The following is a 21769-nucleotide window of genomic DNA, read 5'->3' as shown; positions in this document are numbered from 1 at the left end:
TGACTGTTTAAAAGTACATTTTTTTCAAAATTATTTAGAAAACAAATGAACAGCCAAATGTAATTATTCATTCTGTTTATGTTTGATCAGTGTTATGTTATCCTTTATTAACTCTTATTGTGATGATAGGTAATTCTTTGCACATGTTCATTCCCGGGTTACAGCAGAGCAAAAATAGGTATATAACAAGATTGAAATCAGCCAATACAAAATAGCCCTATACATTTAAATTAGTGAAAACATGACTCACCTCTAGATGGTTGTGTCTTTGCTGAGTTTGCAGTGATCCAAGCAGATAATTCATGGCAACTGCTTTGCTTGGTTTTGGGAACCATGAAAATTAATGGCCCATATAAGAAATACTGATTTCCTAAGACAATATGTCCTCTCATTTTCTCTGTACTCTCATACTCATGTAACATGCCAATCACACAGAAAGTAGGTTTTGCAAAAGAATTTTTTTTTTCTTTTTTTTTAGGCCACAGTATGGCGGCAAATTCTGCCAAGGTTCCAGCCGTATTTATCAACTTTGTAATAATCAGCCGTGTCCAGCAAATAGCTTGGACTTCCGTGCCCAGCAGTGTGCAGAATACAACAGCAAACCTTTCCGGGGATGGTACTACAAATGGAAGCCATATACTAAAGTGGAAGGTAATTATGCCACAGCTCTGAAGGACAAAGACAATTGCAGGAAGTGAGCTATAAGCTATAATTCATCCATATTCTTTGGGCAAATATTACCCTGATGTAAGCAAATAGTAATTCAATTGGCTTATTAGAGATGTGTTTGCTTTCTAGCATAGTTGAAACTGGCCTCCTGTGAGATACTGCCTGTATGAACATGCAGAACTGATCTTGGTTGTGAATTTCAATCTCTGTCCTTAGCATGACTCCCTGGCTGTTGCTACCCCTCTTTCATTTTATATTATATATTGGTTAGTGTAAAACCAAACCAAAACAATTTCCATGGATTTTTCAGCATGGGAAATACGAGCTCCCACAATAACACTACCAGAATCTTCCTTCCTTTGGAATGTTCTCAGATTTCCAAACATAACAATAAATCAACCTTTTGACTTTTCTGCTGGTATAGTCCCATGAGAATTGGAAAAACAAACAATGTACTGGCATAAATTTTTTAAAGTCATCTTTTACCAAGAGATCTTTATAAAGTTCAGCTCTCAATAACTATTTCTTGTCATTTGTACAAGCAAAGTTTATTTTTACTTTACACATCTTAATTTTGCAAATATTTTGAATCAGTATTCATTTTTATCAGATACAACAAATATTTTCTGTAGTTTGAAAGCACAGTTTGTAGCTGCAATTGCTACTACTTGAATAAAAGTGGCTGGATTATGTCACATTGTAGCTGCTTCGTTTAGCACCTGTAAAAATTCGCTTTTGATGATAATAACTGTATGATTATATATACATACACACACACACACATATCCATATACATGGAACTTTCATTCATAGCCTGATTATATTTTCTTCAAAAGTCTTTGCAGACATTTTTGCGGTTATTTAGAAACCTATGTCCTAACAGCAAATGTGAATAGAGGAAAGAAAAAATATGATTTCACAGCATGTAAAAATGGATGTGGTATAATAGGGAGAATAATGCATCTTGTTTAATAGAAATTAAGGTAGCCTACATTGGTTTTAAAGGTAGGGGCCATGTTTAGTAAAAGAAATAGGAGCTTAAAATTAGGGACAAAGGGCATAATTTTCAAAAGCAAGATGTCCCCGAGTGACTCTGAAATTGAAAATGCCTGTCCTTACTCTCTTAGCTGCTTTTCAAAATCTACCCCAAGTTCTACATTTACAGTTCTGAAAACATGATCTGGTTTTCAAAATTGCTACAGATGCCTTGCCTCTGTAGAAAGTACTACTGAAAATCCAGCTGCTTAGTTAAGAATAAAAGGATACTATTTTGAATCCAATTTCATATTCTTCAAAATTTTGTTATGCTGTTTTATTTGTTGCACTTATGATTTGTATTAGAATTGTGTATTTCAGCAATTGTGATAATATTTACAACTGCAAGACTGTTTTTGTCTATGCAGAATTAATCAGCCCTTTATAAGCATAACACACGATCTCTGTGTAAGAAGAAATTTGATTGATAATGGTCGGGATTTTCTAGAGGAAAAGTGCTTTTGTTAGGGCAAAATCTGGCCCTAGTCCTAACTTTCAACTGAACTGATCATTTGTGCCATCTTATATCTTTTTCAAATTTTAACTAAAAACTAAATACAAGTATTACAGTCTCCCGTTTCTCTTAATAAAAAATGAAATTTGAAACTGTGAACCAGTGGAACTGAAATGAGGGCCACATCAGCACAGCTAATGCAATGTGCATGTTTTCACACTGGTTTTGAATTCTTAATTCTATGTGTGGACAGTCAAACCCACATGTTCTTTTAAAATAACATAATGTAAGCTACTGTATTTGGCTATATTTCTGCCCATCTTGGGGTCCTAATATGTCACCAGACACAATTAACCCTTGTAGCTTGTCATCTAGGATGCAGGAAGAAACAATAGCAGGGTGCCTTTTTTTTTTTTTTTAAACTGTGCTGCAGGTCTGCTAATACTTTCTTGTCGTCTCTTTTGTTTTGTTGTTGGTTTTTTTCCCTAGAGGAAGACAGATGTAAATTGTATTGCACAGCTGAAGACTTTGACTTTTTCTTTGCAATGTCCAGCAAAGTGAAGGATGGAACTCTGTGTTCTCCAAATACATACGATGTTTGCATTGATGGAATATGTGAAGTAAGATAAAATTTCTTACAATCCTAATGTCTATTTTTTTAAGTGGGCAATTAACTCCTTTATGGAAAATGCAGCTGTTTCTTCAAATTCTCTTGTGTCTGAGTCCTTCACTTGTGCCTTTTGGTTGCAGCAAGTAGGGTGTGATCATGGACTTGGTTCCAAAGCTGTACTGGATGCTTGTGGAGTTTGTAAAGGAGATAATTCAACATGCAAGTTCTTTAAAGGCCAATACTTGATCCAGCACAAAGCTAATGGTAAGGAAAGCTGTTCCCACATGATCATCAACTCATTGCTCTGCTGTATCCCCATGTAATATATATGACTCCTTGCTCATTAGGGCAGTGGCTAGAAGTCCAGATGTGAACTGAAAATCACAGGGAGAGTGAGGGGAGAGTTCACTTTTCTCCTGTTTCTTGGTAACAAGAAAGCTATGAGCATAAGTCTTGATTAGCTAATTTGCAAGCACTCCTCTTGCTTCTTAGCCACATTTTCCCTTCACATGTGAACTTCCTCTTAAAAGATATTTTAGGATTCAGGGGAGTGAAAAAATAGCTGTCAACAGCTCTGACTGAAATGGGACTGTAGAAGATACAAAAAGTGATACACAAAATAATGCCAAACATGACAGTATTTCCATGTCCATTTTCAAATTAAGTTGACTGGAAGCTGTCCAGCTGATTCAATGGATGATCCAGTCACTGGGAGGTAGAATTTTCTTTAGTGGACTGTCACAGGCTTCTTGTGAAATAATCTCACTATGCCACAGTTTCTCAGGCATAAAATGCAGATAATTTTACTCATGGAGGTATTTTGAGGATCCGTTTACTGTTGATCATAAGACATGTCACTACTACAGTAATATAGGCCAGGAAATTATTTAGGATATAGTAATGCAGAGATACAATGCTAGAAAAAAAAATCTAAACTGAATGCTCTGTGAAATTAGCTGCGTGCAGCACGTGTTGGAGATTGTCAGTGGTGTCTCATCTGACTGTAGAACGAGTGAGATTTCTACATGCTCAGAGCGCAATGGCTCACAGCAGGGAGATCGAGTGGTATACAGGGCTTTGTGAAAGCTCTCTGCATCCCACTGCATCTCACCTCAAAAACCTTTTCCATGATGGAAGTAGTACCTTCCAACTACTGTAGGGAGCTACAGGGAAAGCATGGTAAAACGATTACAGTGAAACCACTGTTAGTCTGTTCTGCATTTTTCTAAGGTGAACTTGCTTTTTCTTGTCTTTAATCACAAAGAAAAATTCCAGGAATTGAAATACCTCAGAGTTACTCTGATTACAGGCTGCACAGGGGGGTTAAAATCAGAGCTGGTTTCTCCTTGTGAAAACACGGTAACTGTGGTGGATTAGAACAGCTGTCTTCACTATCTTTTAAACTGCAAAAAATTTCAAATTGGCTCAAAAATGATAAGCCATCTCTAGCTGTATGACAACTGCAAAACTGTTGCATACTTCTTTCATTTCAGACTACTATGCTGTGGTCACTATTCCAGCAGGAGCACGCAGTATACAGCTCCACGAAATGCAAATCTCCACCAGCTACCTTGCAGTGCGCAACCTCAGTAAAAAGTATTACCTGACAGGAGACTGGACAATTGACTGGCCAGGAAAGTTCTCTTTTGCTGGAACAGTTTTTGATTATCAACGCTCTTTTAACCATCCAGAGAGTCTATATGCAGCAGGACCAACTAATGAGACGCTGGTCTTTGAAGTAAGCTTTCTTCTGTTTATTCTTCCCTTGATGTCTATTACAGAATTAGTAACGACAGCTTTAGCTCTGCACTGTAGCTCTCAGCAAGATTAAAGAATAGCGTTGAGTCACGATAGTATTCAGACTTAATTGTGTGGTCATGCTAGGTTGAAAGGCCTTTCACCAGTTTATCAAGGTCTGAGGTTTAGTAAACTGTCACAAATTCAATGAACAGGAAGGTGCATAAAACACACCATATAGCATTACTTCTCAGTTGCTGCACAATGGTAATAGAGATTATAAATGCATCCCGTAAATGGTATACAATAAAACTGAGTGATTTAAAAATTAAATCTAACATTATGGCGAGGCCTAATGGTAACAATTTCAAATAATGCTTCTGAAACTGCAAGCGCATGTAGCCATTTTTACATCTACCTTGGGACACAGATGGTCAAAGTACCACACATAGGCTCCTGTGTAATTTCAGTTGATTCAGTTTTATTGGTGATAGTATCTAAAGTAATGAATTATATATATGTTTATCTCCCAGTCAAATTTGTATCACCTACTCTGTCTGCCAGGTGTCCTGTGTTGAAACTATATTTACTAGAAAGTAAATGTGGTACTTACATGGTTTGTTCCGGTGTTACAATTTTGAAATTGGCCACTAATACTTCTGTTCTAAGAAAAATATCTTTCTGCATTTAGGTTAGTTTAGTAGATTATCTTTTAAAATGCATCAGAACATCTGAGGGTCAATTCTGGCTGAATCGCTGAAGTCTTTATTCCCTGTTAGCCACTTTAGTTTGCCTGCTTTGTTAGAAAGCTCTAGCAAATCTTTGGCTTTGTAACTCATCTGTAATGTCTGTTTTGATGAATCCTTCCCTGTGAGAAGCAAGGAGCCCTCCCCAGAAGGGATTCAATTCCTTCCCCCACCTTCCAGCAATACTCTGGTCAGCTCACTATCCAACGCATAGCTTTCTCTGGTGTGCACTTGGGGACCATGAGAGCGAGTGCTGTACTCGGTCTCTGAGGCAGCAATCTGTGGTTCTTTGCCCCATCATAAAACACCGTAACTGAAAACTGCTCTCTGCACAAGTTTAGCAGGAGGGGTTAGCTGAGAACTCTGCACCCTGTCTCCCTTACACAGCTTTGTTCTGTTAAACTAAGAAACGCAGTAAGTATAGACTGTGACATGAAATATATTCTGCAAGGATTATTTAAACTTTCACAACTATTCAGTAAAGTGTTTATTTGGAATAGTGAAGAGCCTTACCGCTATTCGTACTGACTGAGTAATGTACTTAAATGTATCTTTAAGAACCACTGAAGTTCATGGACCATGAACACATGTTAAAGTACTTTAGGATGAACACGTGTTTTAGAACGGACAGTTTGACATGGGCTAAGGGCATTATTTTCACAAATTACTATCACAATTTGCAATGCCTTTTTAAAACATTTTTTCTCAGTTGAAGAATTTTCATTTTGGGTACGTATGTTAATAGAGATGCTTTAGTCCAAGGAAGAGCTTGGTCTACAAGTTATAGACATGCTTCCCTGCCTGCAAACCATCTCCAAAGTAGCCTTACACCAAAGAAACAAGCACACTTACTTATAAATACTATGAAATGCTAAGCTGAACTCTCAGGAATCTTATTTGTCAAAATAGAAAGTAGATTGAACTGTATTATTATAGAGCTAAAGTATGAATAATAAATTGCCTGTAAGACGACTTACTTGGCTGCGTATCGTGCACATACTTTGCAGAATAAAGATTAAAGAAAAAAATTTAATGCCAAATAACACTTCTATTTTCATCCTATCAAATTATGCTAAACAGTTTTATTAAGATTTAACATTTAACTGGAGGCTATTGCTCCTTTGAGAGCTTATTTAAACTTCCCTTGTATTTTTATCGAAATACCTACACCACTGGCATTGGTAACTAGGGATTCTAACAACTGAAAATGTTACAGTTACGTATTCCCCAATTATATGTATCTATGAGCTGTACTTAAGTTTTTTTTTTTCCTTTCAATAACTTAAGCAACATTCAACAAGCTGAATTCTGAAAAAAATGCAAAATTTTGTGTGTTCAGAGATCTGCATTATTTATGATTTACCAGTAACTCTAAGCAGCAAAAATGCCAGTGAAAACTAAAGTAATATGCTTTTCTGAGAAAACACATATACTGCTGAAGATCTGTTTGCAGCAGTAATAATGAAACAAATCCTACTTCAACTATAAATACCAGAAACTGATAGAAGACTGAAAAAAGGGAGTGTTTAACCATACTACATTGTAGCTTTGTTTTTATTTCTATCATCTCATCTGTAGTTTTCAAAGCAGCATACAAAAGAAGTCCTGCCAGCAATTTTTTATCCAATTACACTGGTTTTCAATAAGATAAGGCTTTCCAGGGTTCGGACCTCAACTTCTTCCTGTAATCTTCAGATATTTTTTTCTTCATTTTTTTAATTAGGTTGTATTAAAAAGAAATTTAATACTTATTTTCTAGATTAGTTTTTTTTCCAGAAGAATTCAGTGCAAGCCCTTGTAAAAATGCACACTGCAGGTATTGAGAAATTTAATAAATTGCACACGTAAAAATACAGGAACTTTTATTATTCAGGTGGGCAGAAAATAGAAGGTTTTGTAGGTGTATTTATTGCCATGCCACTATGATCTGACAGACAGATTAACACAGCTTGTGCCTCTTTAATTTTGTAGTCATAGTTTTGCTAGACATTTGTGTGGTGACTGAAGCGGTCCAGGTTTTCAACTGTGTTTCTGAATGCAAATCAGCCTGCACGTATCCAGAAAGTTCAGGTTATGCACGTCCTCTGAGCAACATTCACAGGAGAGGATGGGACCAGTGCTCTCCAGGTCCAGACAGGTCTGGCAAGTCTGTGCTCAAGGCAATCACTCCCTTTGAAATGCAGTCATTCACCAAAATATTTTCTTGAAGGAGACATCTGAAGCATGTACTAAGAGAGAAGGAGGAAACCCAAATAAGAAAAAAAACCTTAACATTCCCTATTGTCTTGCATATCACAAGTGCAGCCTTGCAGTTCCCTGAAATGTTTCGTATTTATATCTTGTTGTACAGTGTGTTCCTATGCGTCTATTTTTCTATAAGGTTTTTCGCTAGTTCAGCTGAGCATGTATCATTTAATCAGAATTTGCAGTCCCAAACACTATTTAGAAATGGATAGGAGACAAGAAAAAGACTGATAGAGTGCTTTTCTTATTTACCCTGGAATTTCATAAAAAAAAAAAATACACATCTATATATTTACATATATTATATGTATGTAATTATGGGAATGAGTCATACCAAAGAAGACAAAGGGCAGTGAATCTGTCATTTAACTAGGTTGTGGGAGAAAAAATACAGACTATAGTGGCCAAATATTTTCAGAGAAGGAGGAGAACATTGTGAGCTGAATGTGGAATTAAGTATGTAGGACTAGTATTTCCTGACCACAACTACTGGAAGTGTAAATGCACGATGAGACTTCAGAATTCATCAGAACCCTTTCTGGATTGTTCAAGAATTAATTTCACAGATGGAGGGAGGGCAAAAACCAGTAAACCAGTGCCCTTCAGAATTTCTGTACCTGTATCCTTCTGAAGTTAGTATTATTAATACTTTAGTGATTGTGGGTTTGTAGAAACCAATAAAAGCTGAAATGAAAAATATTCATAGATTCAGAAGGCAGTTCCAGAAATGTTCAGATTCAGGTTAGATGAAATAACAGACAATGCTCAAAGGGGTAGAAATGTGATAGTTAAATGATAATGTAGGATCAGAAATTAATACCAGGTTTTTAAAATACGGTTTCTGTAGCATAATTTTCTCATCTTAAATGGAAACATGCTGGAATTTTTTTTTTAATGTAGTTGAATATATTCAGCTCATTTATCTGTCATTTGGTCATAGGTAATCTAAGGTCAGCACTTTCAATTTTAAGACCTCATCAGTGTTTTCCTGTTAACTGAAAAATATTTACCTTGAGGAGAAACGAACAGTAAATTCATCATTCATTTATCTAGCTTTGCAAATAAGGGCTGCCAGTGGGCACCGCTAACTGCTGAAAATACTTTCCAGAAGAGGCTAGCAGACCAAAAGGGACATCATTGCCATCACACTGCTCTAGCAATACAGAGTTTGTATGAGCTTCACTTGTGACATCCATTTGTCGAAATATTCAGTCACCCTCCACAACTCTCTCGAATTATGGGAAAGATTCTGAAAGGGCAAAAGAAACTGAACTATTATGTGGGCATGAAAAATACTGCATCACCAGGGATTGATAAACTAGCTTAAAAACGTGAGAGTTTAATAATTTGTTTTTCCATTCTATCAATAAACAGATGAAAAATTGACCGATTTGAGAAGTTGAATATGATTTGAGAAAGCACTGTAAAGTTTTTCAGGACAAGATAGGATCAGTATCCTCACTGAAGTTTACCTCAAACTTGGTGAACTATTGAATCAAGAAATTATGAAATATTTATGAAAAAAGAGAGTTTGACAGCAGTAAGTAACAGATGGAAAGGATGCTTTGCAAAGAGGGAGACATTCACAGTAAGAGAAGGTGAATGGAGCTTCAGGGCAGGAATATGTCTAATTAAAACCAGTAAATCACTTCCTCTTTATCAATAGGGGAAAAAAAAGAGAAAGGAGGCCAGGTGGAATGACTTTACTGATGATCTAGCTGCCATGCAGAGAAAGCCAAGCTGCAGTTATAAAGCATTACATTTATTATTAGCTACTAGATGATAAATTTGTACTGATTTCCCCTAAAGAGAAAGTAAGCTAAAGAGAGCTAAGATGTACTTATAAGATACAGATGTTGATACAATACAATGGATAAAAGGGTTCTCCTTTAGTGAGGAGAGATTAGCTGGACAGTATCCCTGAAAGTTGTACATTTAGCATGTTAACAGTAAAAAAATGGAGACACAATAACAACAGAAGATAAATTTGAAACAGCTGAAGTAGAAATGAGATCATACAGGACCCTTCAAGGATACTCTTTTTTTTTTCCTTTTAATGACCTCAGTGGACTTTCTTGAAAAACAATAGTTTGTCATAAGCTTTTAGTTAAGACTGTCTTTAAAGTGACTTTAGAAATATTGACGAGATAAACCCCCTTTTGTTTTAATGTTTGGCTTAAGCAACCAATGGTTGCTGGTGCTTTCCAAACAGGTGTTCTCTCACTTTCCTTTGAAGCTCCTGGTGTTAGCCACTGTCAAGGATCTCATCCAATAACTGCCCTTCAAGAGAACGGTCCTGTTCTAAAACTTGTTTAAACGGTTCTCCACCAGCATCATATGTTGCATGCTTAGATTTACCCTTCTGAAACCAGAGTAAATTCATAAAAGTCAATGGAATTAATCCTGATTGAACAGAGAAATCAGAATCCGGCTTAGGATGTTGGATGTTACAATACTCATTAAACAGCATGTAGATTCACAGTGGTTGAAAACTGCAGGTCTCACAAGCATAACACAGCCAGGCACTAGTCTTCCACACAGACAAACTTCTCTGTCTGCCCTTACTGGTGTAATTGATGGCTCACTGCAGATAGCTTAACTCTGTTACATCCACCTAAAGAAATTATCAAAGACTTACAAAGCACGGGAGTGACCCAGGAAATGTAGATGCAATTGGAAGACTCAGATCAAAGCTGCCATGTATGCTGGGATTCAAAGTTTGGGCTCATGCCTATTTTGTAAATTATGCACATGCAGAACGAGTAAAGATGAAAATAGATGAAGCACATATGGGTAAACAGTAGCTATTACTTTACCTGGCTTTTTCTCTATGCTCAACTTCACTCTCTAAGTGATTTATAAATGTTTATTAGTCCTTCACAGAGATAATGAGTCATTTTTTCAGCTTGTTACATGCCAGGCATTAGTATGCTTTCTTATACATTAGACAGACTATTATGGAAGAAAGAGGAGTTTATCTTGTGTAAATTAATCTCTTTTAATTCAGTGTGTTGCAAGAAACTTCACATACACATCTTACAATAAAAAACACCTGAAAAGTACAGAGTCAATCATAACAAAGCAATGTTGATAGACTCTTTAAAAATTTGACCTGCAAAATGGAGTATTCTATTGGAAACTTAGAATATCCATGGGGAAAAAAAAATAATCTGAAACAAAGGAGCAGATGCACAGCTAACTTAGAAAATTTATTGGTTTAACTTTGAAATCAAAATTAGCAGCAAAAGGAAAAGGTTCTTTACTCAGGAGAATTCAATTTATCCATTGTTTTAACATTTTGCGCCCTAAGCAAAAGCCACGGTTCTTTTTCTTCAGAATAGATCTGGCAGATTCCAGCCATAGAGTCTGTGGTTTTCGAACTCAAGAAGCTGTAAATTTTATAACTCTGCGCCCTGCGGTCAGAGCTGCTGAGTGTTGTGTCTGAAGTCAGGTGGTTGGTGTGTTAAAGGTAGACATTAAACAGTTCTATTGAGGAACTGGAAATGTTTAAGGAGGTTGTTTGCCAGCTGTAAATTTGGGAGCAAATGCCAGTTGGCTGAAAAGATGCTGGAATGCATCCAGTTAAGTAGACTAGCACTGGAGGTCTTTCCAAATTTGTAAGTCTGATAACTTGGCTGTATATGCAGACTTCAGTTATTTGGTTGTTAAGGAAGGGCTTTATAATGAACGTTTGAAAATCCGATAGAAAACTTTTTATATGCTCATTACTTTGGCAAAATTGCAACTCTGCAATAGTATTGCATTCCTGATGAAAACGTGGTTGAACATTATATGTTGTATACTATTTTTCAGCTGAGTGCCAGGGACTTTAAAGTATATGGTTTTGTGCCCTGCAACACTTTGTCTCCAGTACTTTTCCAGAGTTTGATTTTGCCCTTTTTCTATGTAGCTGGGATGATACAGGAGGAAGAGACCTGACTGTGATGCAGCTCTTGCTTTGTAAACATTCCCTCTTGTAGTCTGCTGGGCAGGAAGGGGCTCTAGCTTTGCCTGCCGGCCAGGAAATAGAGAGGAAGTTCACTTCATCTGCCTGCTATAATTGCGTCTACTTTCCAATGCGCAAGAAGGCGGTGTAGCCCAAGGTCTTAATCTGCAGGATTTACCCCACGGGCACTCATTCAGCTGGAGGTTGCGAGTTTCTTACATCATCGTGTGGTTGTTCTCTGAAGTGATAGATACTAACGTGTCTTGTTCTAACTCGTCTGAGATCATTTCCTCTTCATTCCCTTCACTCTGTTGAAGCAGCAGAATACTGCTCTAACAGGAGTAAAACTGGTTGCCACTTTTACCTTCTCATCCTCCCTCTTCTGTGTTCTGAATTCTGTGGTTCAGGATGCATTAATTCTGTTTCTTGCCTCTACTATCACAAAGTAAAGAGCACTTTCAGAAGACAAGTGTTCAGTCTAATACGTCAAGATATTTTTATTAGAAAAGTTTTAAGCTTTACTGTTTTTTTGGCCACTGACATAGCACAGTTTTATGACAGCTGTCAGATTCAAATGAGACAAAGGCTAACCCTTACACAAGGACTTGAGGCATGGACAAAACCTCCTCCTCTTTTGACACATGACTTACTAAAAGGCCAGATAGAATTTCAGCCTCTGCAGTTGAAGGAACACAGAGCACCTACTGAAATGGGAGAAAGTGAATCCTCATAGGACCATGAAAGAGGAAATCTGACTTTGACTGTTCATACATTAGCCAGATTTTTTCGAATACAAGAAGAAAATAAAGCTAGTTTCTGAAATTGTTTCTAGCTGCCGAAGATGCTGAGATCTGTGCTAATACCTTGGACTTGCAGGACCTTCCAATGAGTAAAAGCAAATTAAAGCATTTTGAGGTCTGGTCTGTAAGAACAAGGAAAGGAATTGTTTTAATTAAAGAATAGTTTTCTAGGGCTCAATTCTTATTAGGCTAATGCACCCTATTTTCTTCCTTAAGCACATGTTCTGAAACTTTACACATTAGATATTTGTCTCAGTTTGTCCTTAAGAGAAGGACAGCAGAGTGAACATGTATTATTACAACCTGTTTTTTTCGAGAAACTGTAATGCCCATGGACTTGAGGTTCAAGATTCAAAGTGACTGTGGAACAGCTGTTTTAAGAGAGTTGGACTTTTTGCTGTCGGCACTTGGACAGCTTTCTAATAATAAAAATTCATGTAGAAGAGATATTTTCCTTCATCTGAAGGGGCTGTTAAATCTTAGAAAACTTTTACATCAGATAGTGATGAATAGCCAAGGAAAAAAGAAAGGTCCTGAAAAAAGTTACACTGGTAACAGTTTGAATAGAGCATAGCAAATAGAGCACAGAACTGCACATTGATGAATGAGCATAAAGTAAAATACGGAAACTTTGTATTAAGCTCATTAGTGAGCACCATGTGCTGTGAGCGCTGGACACGGTAGAGGCTTTCTGGAAAGACAGTATGAGATCTGGAGATTCACAGTGCATCTGTGCAGGGCAGAGTGGAGTTGCACAGCAGTCTCAATTCTAATGTTTTCTAATCTCAGAGTGATTTTAATCCTTTTCTTGTAAAATAGTTGTGATATATACATACATATATGACTCACCCCTAAAGCATATATAGTAATATTATTTCTATCAAGAATATTCAGTAAAAATACAGAGGTCAGTAATACTCTCAGATCTATTTCTGCTGTAATCTCACAGGTATTCTAAGGTGCTCATGAGTTAAGCTTGGATGGGTGAGATGAAAACTTTTACGTGAAATACTTTAATTTACCTGTGCTTGGAGGATCTTTCAGTCTGAATCTTCCAATAAGAAGGCCCGTGCTCTCCAATTCTTCTAGAATTATTTGCCTTTTACAGTCCTAATTGCTGTATTCTCAGTTTGGGTCATTATTGAGATGCGCTGACTGAAATAAAATTTTTGGCTACTAAGAATGGAAAATAGAGCATCTGTTTTCCTTTCTTCTAGAAAAGTAAACAGTATGCAGTCCAGATCCTTCATGTGTTCCCATTATTGAGCTGGAGATCATGTAAATTTGGTCTGAATTTTGACTGTCATGGGTAATTTCTGTTTTCCAATAGATACATTTTCAGAATTCTTTAAAACCCTTGGCTACATTCCAAAATGTTATTATACTTCTTGGTCTCAAACGGCATAAATGCAAGTTTGTTGCTATTTTATGAAACCAGTCTATACAGAGATCAGTTCTACCTACATGGATTGCTTAAGCACTCAGGTTAAGCATTGTGTGAACTTTGACTGGTATTTTATTAATATTTTGAATGGTAATCATTAACATAGACTGAAAATGTACTTGAAATGCTAGTGCTTATCAAAAAGCGTATTTAGGAACCGAGGTTAAACGCACCTGCTCTTTATATTACTATGACCGGATCCACACTGGTGAAGAATTAAAACTTAGCAGAGGTCTGTAACTGTAAGCTCTTGCACTTTTTCTATTAAGTTTGAATCTAAATGCACTTTTCTGCCAAGAAGTTTCTAAAATAGATGTTAACTAGAAATTTCTCCCCAAATTTAGGTATGTGTCAGATGTTAATGAATCTTGCATTGATTATAATTCAGACTTGAAATGAATACAGTGAATTTTAGAAAGTTGCCTACATGAAAACTGCAATATAGTTCACCACTAAAATAGTACACCCCCAAGAGCTAAGTTCCCTAAGTTAAATGAGAAAGATTGTTATTATAGTCAGTAATCACACTTTCTAGAAATTTTCTAACACATTATGCTAAAATCATGAATAGAAGATTTTTCCAATCCTTCTTCCCTTGTAGACACCCAGGGATGGGTCCTCTCCTGGACTGAAGCTTTATCAGCTTCAATCATCATGAGAAAAATACCAGCTGAGGGTCTTCCAAACAAAATTTATCACCAGTCTGCATAGAAAAAAGTTTTTTACAAGAAAAAAAAAAATCTATTTTATATACCCTCAGCCTCAAGAACTGAGGAGGCCATCTCTAACCACCTCTATTCCCAGTCCTCACATGGCTCTACTACTGCTTTGCTCAAGCTTCTTTCAGTAAAGCATCTGAGTCCTGCATACTTAATGGGCAAAGGCTTCTTCATTCATAAAAGGCACTGTGGAAGGATCAGCTAGCTTGGACTTTGCTTACTAAAAGAGAGGAAATTTCTCCCACCTGCAAATCCTCAATCCAGCCACTGCACTGCCACAGGCAAACTCCAGCACCTGCCATTGAGCCCCCAGTGAACGCAGGGACCCAGTTGTTAAAGGCCAGTTGCAGGAGCAGAGCACTGAGAGCTGGGATGAGGCAGCAACTAATACTGCATTGCCAAAAGTCTTTGGATGATACTTCACATCTACTGAAGGCATTTCTGCCTCACCAATCCAGTCAAATGCCTTCTGATTTAAAGGAGTGTTACGCTGAACCATGTATTTCTGCACTCTTCTGTTACATGACCTGCAGGTGTTAGTCCATGCAAATGCTTTGCTGTTTAGGAATTACTTTGATGGTTTTTAGTTTATAGAAAAATTAGGTCTCCTAAAAATTATTTCACAAACATATTGTCTATAAATATGTGTGTATCATGTTTAGCTCATCTTCCTTCAGAATGACAGAATCCTTCTTTTTTTTTTTACCCCCTCTCCTTTGTTCTTTTTAAACAAACCCCAAATACCCCTCTATAGATCCTGTTCCAAGGCAAAAATCCTGGGATTGCTTGGGAATATACATTTTCCAAAACCAACAATGAAAACAAGACATCTGTCAAAAAACATAGCTACTCCTGGGTGACAGTGCAGTCAGAGTGCTCAGCTACTTGTGGTGGTGGTAGGTAACTTTCCAATTGCCAATCCTCTTCTTTTTCATTTTTATAAAGCATCTCAAACATTTCAGCATCCTTTAATTTTGCAAATGTGTATCAATATATACAGGGGGTTACTCTGAACACCTGGTCCTTATTTTTTTATCTGACAACTTATAACATAGATGAAGTACCTTCATACTTCCTTTATAGTAAAAAAAAAAAAATAAATTTTTTTTTGACAGTCTCAATTCATGTCACTTACAGTGACTCAGTCTTTTTTCTTTAGGTCAAGCCATATGCATATGATATCTTGCTGTTGAAGTAATGTGTGAATTAAATACGTGCTTTGATGTTGTAATTTGGGAACATAACATAGAAAGATACTAAATAATGTGTAAAATTTATCTTATCTGTAGAGAGTAATTGAAGACTAAAACATTATCAAGACCTTTCTTTACTGACAGCTGCACCCTGATCTTCTCACTGTTTAATTTCAAATATTTGAGTTCTGTCAGGTCAGAGTCTGAAATTCCTTATAAGCTAAGGATTTCTTATTACCATATTCCTCTAGGTATTTGCTTTGCACAGACCATCTACTTGTTCTTCTAGATCCTGGATGTTCTGTCACTGAAAGGAATTCTGGGATGTAATGAAAGCAGAAAACTGGCATGTGGGAAGTCCTGCAAAAAGAATTGAGAATTAAAATTTTAGTGGCCTTTAAACTGGAAATAGGTCATACAAGTAAGACTTTATGATGCAGTTGTCTTTAATACCAAAGAATAGGACTGGGTAACCAAGGAAATGCCACGTTCTCTTCCTGTGACCTGGCAAAAAAGTCCAGGTGAAATTCAGGAATATCTTGCTGGTGTGTTGTCAGACTTCACAGCATCTCAATAAACTGTTTATGGAAGAAAGACCCAGCAGGAGCACTGCAGACATAAAATATGACAACTGTATTTTTCTTACTTCCCTTTAAAACAAATGAAGGATGCAGCATGGATATAAAGATGATGGAAACAACCATGTTTCCAAATTTGACTTGCTGTGCCCAATGAACCATGTGTGAAGTGAATGATACATCTCAATTTAAAGTTAAAACTATAAAATCACTTCATCTCTTAAGGCATTCATAGTCTTCTCTGTAATCTGTCCTGATGTTGACAGTAGATAGAGTTTAGGTACAGGAACCTGCAGAATTCTGAAGTCTATAAAGATATACTGTAAAAAGTTGCAAAATGTTTTGCTGCAGTTTGCAAGCACATGAGGAGAGCTCTAAGCAAGCACTGCTAGTTTCTGCAAGGAATTAGGATTTGAAGAATTGCTAATATTTGCTGGGGGAAGATTATGCAAATACACTGTTTATAACTAAAATGTTTCATCTGACTTCAGTAGTACCTGTGTTACAGGGAAGGAAATTAATGTTAAAAACATGTTGCCAAATTAAATCCTATTTTATTTATTTCAAGTCAGGGGAATTATACCAAGGATGAGCTTGGACTTCTTTAGTTAAAATTCTTCCCTACTACTTTTTCTCCTATATTTTGAGTAAATGTTTATTTTACTGTACTTTTTTCTAATACTTCCATAGGACACATTACAGCAAAAGCAGTTTGCTTAGAAGATCATCGTACACGAGTTAATTCCTCCTTTTGTGGCCCAAGGACGAAGCCTATGACTGAAACAAAACTATGCAATACTAATCCCTGCCCAGCATAGTAAGTTCTCTTTATTTTTCTACCTTTTTGCTGTGCCTTATGACTGAATTTGCCACAAAAGAAGTCCTCTCTGATAGGCACACAGAATTGTATAGCCTGCTAGATGAACCCACTTTTATTCTGTAACGTAAAACAGTAATTGTTTAAAAATGTTAGTTGTGTAGGCTTCAGCCCAATGATAATAATAGAGGCGGTATTTCTAATGTTGCAAAGCAAGACCTCCTGAGGATTGCTTGCAGCTCTGTCACCATGCTGGGGTTAGCTATGTGACACTGAGTAAATCTAAGTTACTTAGAGGCTTGTTCTGCCACCTTTACTCACCTTGAATCAATAAGACCATTTCCTGAGTAAAGTGCTACTCCCCGTGTGGAAGCTTGGCCCCATGACTCAGATTCCACATATTAGATTAGGTTAAAAGAATCATGTGAAGTGTAATTAGTGATTTTTGGACACAATGTCCCACAGAGTATTATGATACCAAGAAGAGGACTATATAAACCAAATAAATCATCAGCAGTGCTCCTGATGCCCACAAAAATAAATATGAAGACACTGCCTATGTGAACAATCTTATTTTCTAAAAGACATAAGAAAGGTGAGATGCAAAGGAAGACATTGACGTATAGATAAGCATTTAGAATCCAGCTGGTCTAAATCAATACAGGTCCTTTAAAAACAAGGGAGTTACACTGATTTATAGTAGCTGTAGTAGGGGTCCTTTGGAAAAAAAAAATGTTGTGTGCTCATATAATTAAACACAGTATTATATGGCTTAGAATATAAATGGGTGCCTTTAAGGACACATTGTCCACCTTTCTTCTGCTGTTTTTTTTTCATTTTTGGATTCCTGACTTTGCAACCTTAGCATTATTTTAATTTTATACTTCCATAGACACAGAAAAACTGTATTAAGTTGGACAAGACATTTTGACTTCCAGAACAGGAGATTTTCTAAAGCGATATGTTGAAAAAATTAAGAGTGTTTCAGTGGGAAATAAAGACAGCTGAAGATGCATTGAAGCACACAGGCAACAGAAGGCAGAGGAAATGGAGGAAGGCTCTAGACCTGGTGTCATCTGCTGGTTTTACTCTGCAGTGATAAAAGCAATGAGTGGTAAAAGCAATTGGCTAAGCCCACTCTCATACTTCATAAAATAACACACTTAATGAAGTTTAATAGGAAGCATTCCTCATCTCCCCCAAACCAGAAGAGGATGATGGAGCAAAGCAAAAAGATGTGTATGTTCTGCAGTGGCTTTGTTTTTACTTAAAAACCCATAGTTTGCAATATGTTGAACATAGTAAAAAATAGTCCAGTAATAGTTTGGAATTTCCTGCAAAATTTAAAGATTACAACAGAGTACACAAAATCCAAATGGCAAATTATACACTATGACCACAAAATGCTAGAGATAAGGTTTAAATAATGGTAACACGTGACACGAGAGCCCCATGTTCCTGCTTCAGCAGTTTCTTTAGATTGCGTTTAGCCACATGATTTTCTCAATACCAATTTTAAGAAATCTTTGTAGCCAAACACAGTCTTCTCACATGTGACTTATCTTTTGCCAGAACTATTTTTATCCAAGGAACTCAGTATCATGTAGACAGAAATGTATTGTCTGTGATGTTCCCAGGAGTCTTTTTAAGCTGTTTATGCTTACCTTTGTTTTGATGTGGCATTGCTATGCTATAAAGCTTCACCAAAATCATATTCATTTCTATTGACCACACACAAAGTTTCCATTTCTATTAACTGGAGATCCCGATGTATTTTGAACATCCACTGATATACCTGTCACTGAAAATGCTGAATATCCATTTTGAGACACAGTCCAATGTTTTCATGCTGAAATTGCTCTGGTATTCTTAGATTTACTACTTTAAAACACAATTAATGACTTGAACCCTAAAAAGAGTACAAAAATAATAACCATAAAAGCCCCAAGCCACCTCTAGGAAAAAGAATTCAATTCACTAATTAGTTATTTTTAAAAACCTTAGGATATATTAATGTATGGAGGATCTACATGTAGGCCCATGTCTAAAGTTAACAGATTGCCATTCAGCTGAGTGAAACTATGCCAGAATATCTCTGCTGAGGAATCTGCCCAGAAAGTCACGGCATGTAATATTTCCCATAAAACCGAGACTGCCAACATCAAAAAATGTAGTATTAATAAATACCATGGAGGAAACAAAGAATGCTTACTAGCCAGCAAATAAAGCAAAACCAAATACGGTAGGCATAATAGGCACGGGAAGGAGGTGAATAATAGATGAGATACAAGCGTGTCAGTTTTGTGACATAAAAGAGGCTCCAGACTTAAAAAGGTCAGTGAGGAATAATTACTGCATAAGAACAAAGACTTATTAGTCTGAGTAGGAACAAACTACTGTCCCAGCAGTAAGAACACAGAAAAGCATCAGTACTGCACACTGTTGTTGTTGGATTTCAGAGCTGCCAAATCTGGTCATAATTATTTAGTTATTTGAGCTAATGAAAGATGCTCTTGGATCACAGCCCAGATAATCTTGGAAAATGGCTGTTTACTAGAGGACATTAAAGTAGGTTTATTGCCCTCTCCTCTGTGAAGAGGGGAACTTTCTGGGCAGTTATGGCGAACAAACTCTTAAAATGAACACTTTTGGTTGCTCTACCAATCACCGTTGTCAGAAACATCAAGGCAAACTAATTAAAAGTTGTAAAATGGATTAAAAGTATAACTTTTTTTCCATTAGTTTGTATTGCAACAGTCCAAATATTTATAAATCACAGAAAAAGGGAACTTCTGACATGTTCTGGAATTACATAACTACTGACTTTTCACATTACAACTTCTTTGTCCTTAAATTAGTGCTTTTTATGTTCCCCACTACTTTTGGCAGTTACTGAAGTTACTAGACTGAGAGTTGGGGTTTATTCTATTCCCAAAGGGATTTTTCCAAAATAGGCTTTTTATACATTTTTTACAAATTGAAATTAGCTTTGTTTTCAGGCAGATGTGAACAGACAGGCAAATGGGATGCTGTTCATCTTTCACACAGTAAGAAAAGAAAAAACCAAAGCTTTCTTGTCATTCAAACTGTATGTAAGCAGCTATGCCAGTGGTCACAGGACTGATGCTGTAGGAAGTAGAATAGGCCAAGCAGTTGGATTTGAGAGGAGAACCTTTTCTGTGGCATAAATTATTAAAAATTTGTAAAACTGCTCTTTACAGTTTAATTTCAGTGCTGGGTCTCTGAATAAGAGTTCTCGACTTGAGTAATCATTTAGTCATTCAAAATTTCCTTTGTTTCTTCACTTCTGTTTTCCTATCTAGGTGTTATTTATGGTCTTATGTTGTAAGCCTTCAAGGTCAAAGGCAACTGGTTGTATGTTTGCAAAGTGTTCCACAAAGGCTGGGGACCCACTCAATGCTTCAATAATAGAAATACTGAGCAGCTATTCACATTTCAAAACTGAACTTATCCTAAGCAATTGGCAATAATTCTTCAGACTTTGTGTAACTTCAGTGACATGATGCATAACTGAAGCATGCCTGTGACTGGAGTATAGATTTGGCCCACAGCTTTTGGTTAAATTTCCTCTGTTTTATTTAGATTCTACATCATCTGTCTGCCAAATTTATTAGTCTGAGGACATTTAAATCCTCAAGACACTAAAGACAGGACTGCTGATTTTAGCAAGCAAGTTCTTTTTTGTGAATAGAGGCCAGTAAAGTTTGACATAAATACCACTGGACAGCACCATGCCAACATTTGTCACCCTGTCTGAGTGTATCATCTACACACAAATATATTGGGAGGTACATGCTCAGCTAAATTGGCCCCATTCTTTCCCTGCCATGCCAGCTTTTCCTTTCTATCAGCTTAGGTGAATCTTCCTCCTCCGCCCTGTCTTCTGAGAGATGTAAAAAGGAAAAAATGTAACAACAAAGGGCAGAACTTTCCAATAACCAAATTGTATCGACTTACAGAACTCTCTCCATCTATCTGGATTCTTCCTTTGGCCTTGGATCTGTTAGTCTATCTGGAGGTCTCTTCAGCAGCTAAAACGATGAAAGTGATCATCCTACCATTTCCTTAGAAAAGATTTTTCTTTTCCTGTTTTAGAGAGATTTTTTTCAATTAAAAGCACAGACATGGTTACAAAGGAATGGTGATTTGTTAGCCAGACCCTTAGATCTTCTGGATACTCCACCAGCCTCAATGGCAGCGTCCCTCTCAGACCCCACAGAATTCCAGATTCCAGGTCAGATTCATAGGCAGGCTGGTTCTGGTAGATGAGAACATTAAGTAAGTGATACTAGTTGTTCTAGTTGTGTGACTTATATTTCATCCTAGCAAAATGTTCCATGCTTTGAAGACAGATTATGTAACTATGGCTTTCTGATTGCTGGAACAGGTATTGGTACATCAGGAGAGCAGGCTAAGCAGAATCCCTGAATAATTCACATTTGATAGGACGCTCATATGTATTGATTTTATAAAGCTCATTGGACTCCTGTGTTTCTAACGTACATTTTCTCCTTTAAGCTGGTCAACAGGTGAATGGAGTGCATGCAGCAAATCTTGTGGAGGAGGGCAACAAAGTCGTCTCATTCAGTGTGTTCAGAAAAGGGCCTTCCAAAGAGAGGAGGTAGTGGCCCATTCCCTGTGTCCTGTCAGCACCCCTACACAGGTGCAGATGTGCAACAGTCAGGACTGCCCACCTGAATGGAGCCCCGGCCTATGGTCTCAGGTAATTGGGAGAAAAACTTGTATTTTTGTCTGC

General features: G+C 37.0%; 1 protein-coding gene across 1 annotated transcript in view; it reads left to right on the top strand.

The window, feature by feature from the left end:
* The window catches only part of ADAMTS18 (ADAM metallopeptidase with thrombospondin type 1 motif, 18), a 78149-nt gene that overhangs the window by 47561 nt on the left and 8819 nt on the right, over positions 1-21769 (top strand). The window contains exons 12-18 of the mRNA XM_010585160.1: positions 479-651; positions 2648-2778; positions 2909-3032; positions 4262-4506; positions 15159-15300; positions 16866-16992; positions 21532-21736. Coding sequence (XP_010583462.1) covers positions 479-651; positions 2648-2778; positions 2909-3032; positions 4262-4506; positions 15159-15300; positions 16866-16992; positions 21532-21736 — 1147 coding nt within the window. The remainder of the gene's footprint in view (positions 1-478; positions 652-2647; positions 2779-2908; positions 3033-4261; positions 4507-15158; positions 15301-16865; positions 16993-21531; positions 21737-21769) is intronic.

This window comes from Haliaeetus leucocephalus, unplaced genomic scaffold, assembly GCF_000737465.1.
Source record: "Haliaeetus leucocephalus isolate CR32 unplaced genomic scaffold, Haliaeetus_leucocephalus-4.0 Scaffold92, whole genome shotgun sequence".
Taxonomy (NCBI): Eukaryota; Metazoa; Chordata; class Aves; order Accipitriformes; family Accipitridae; genus Haliaeetus; species Haliaeetus leucocephalus.
This window is presented reverse-complemented; position numbering and strand designations above follow the sequence as displayed.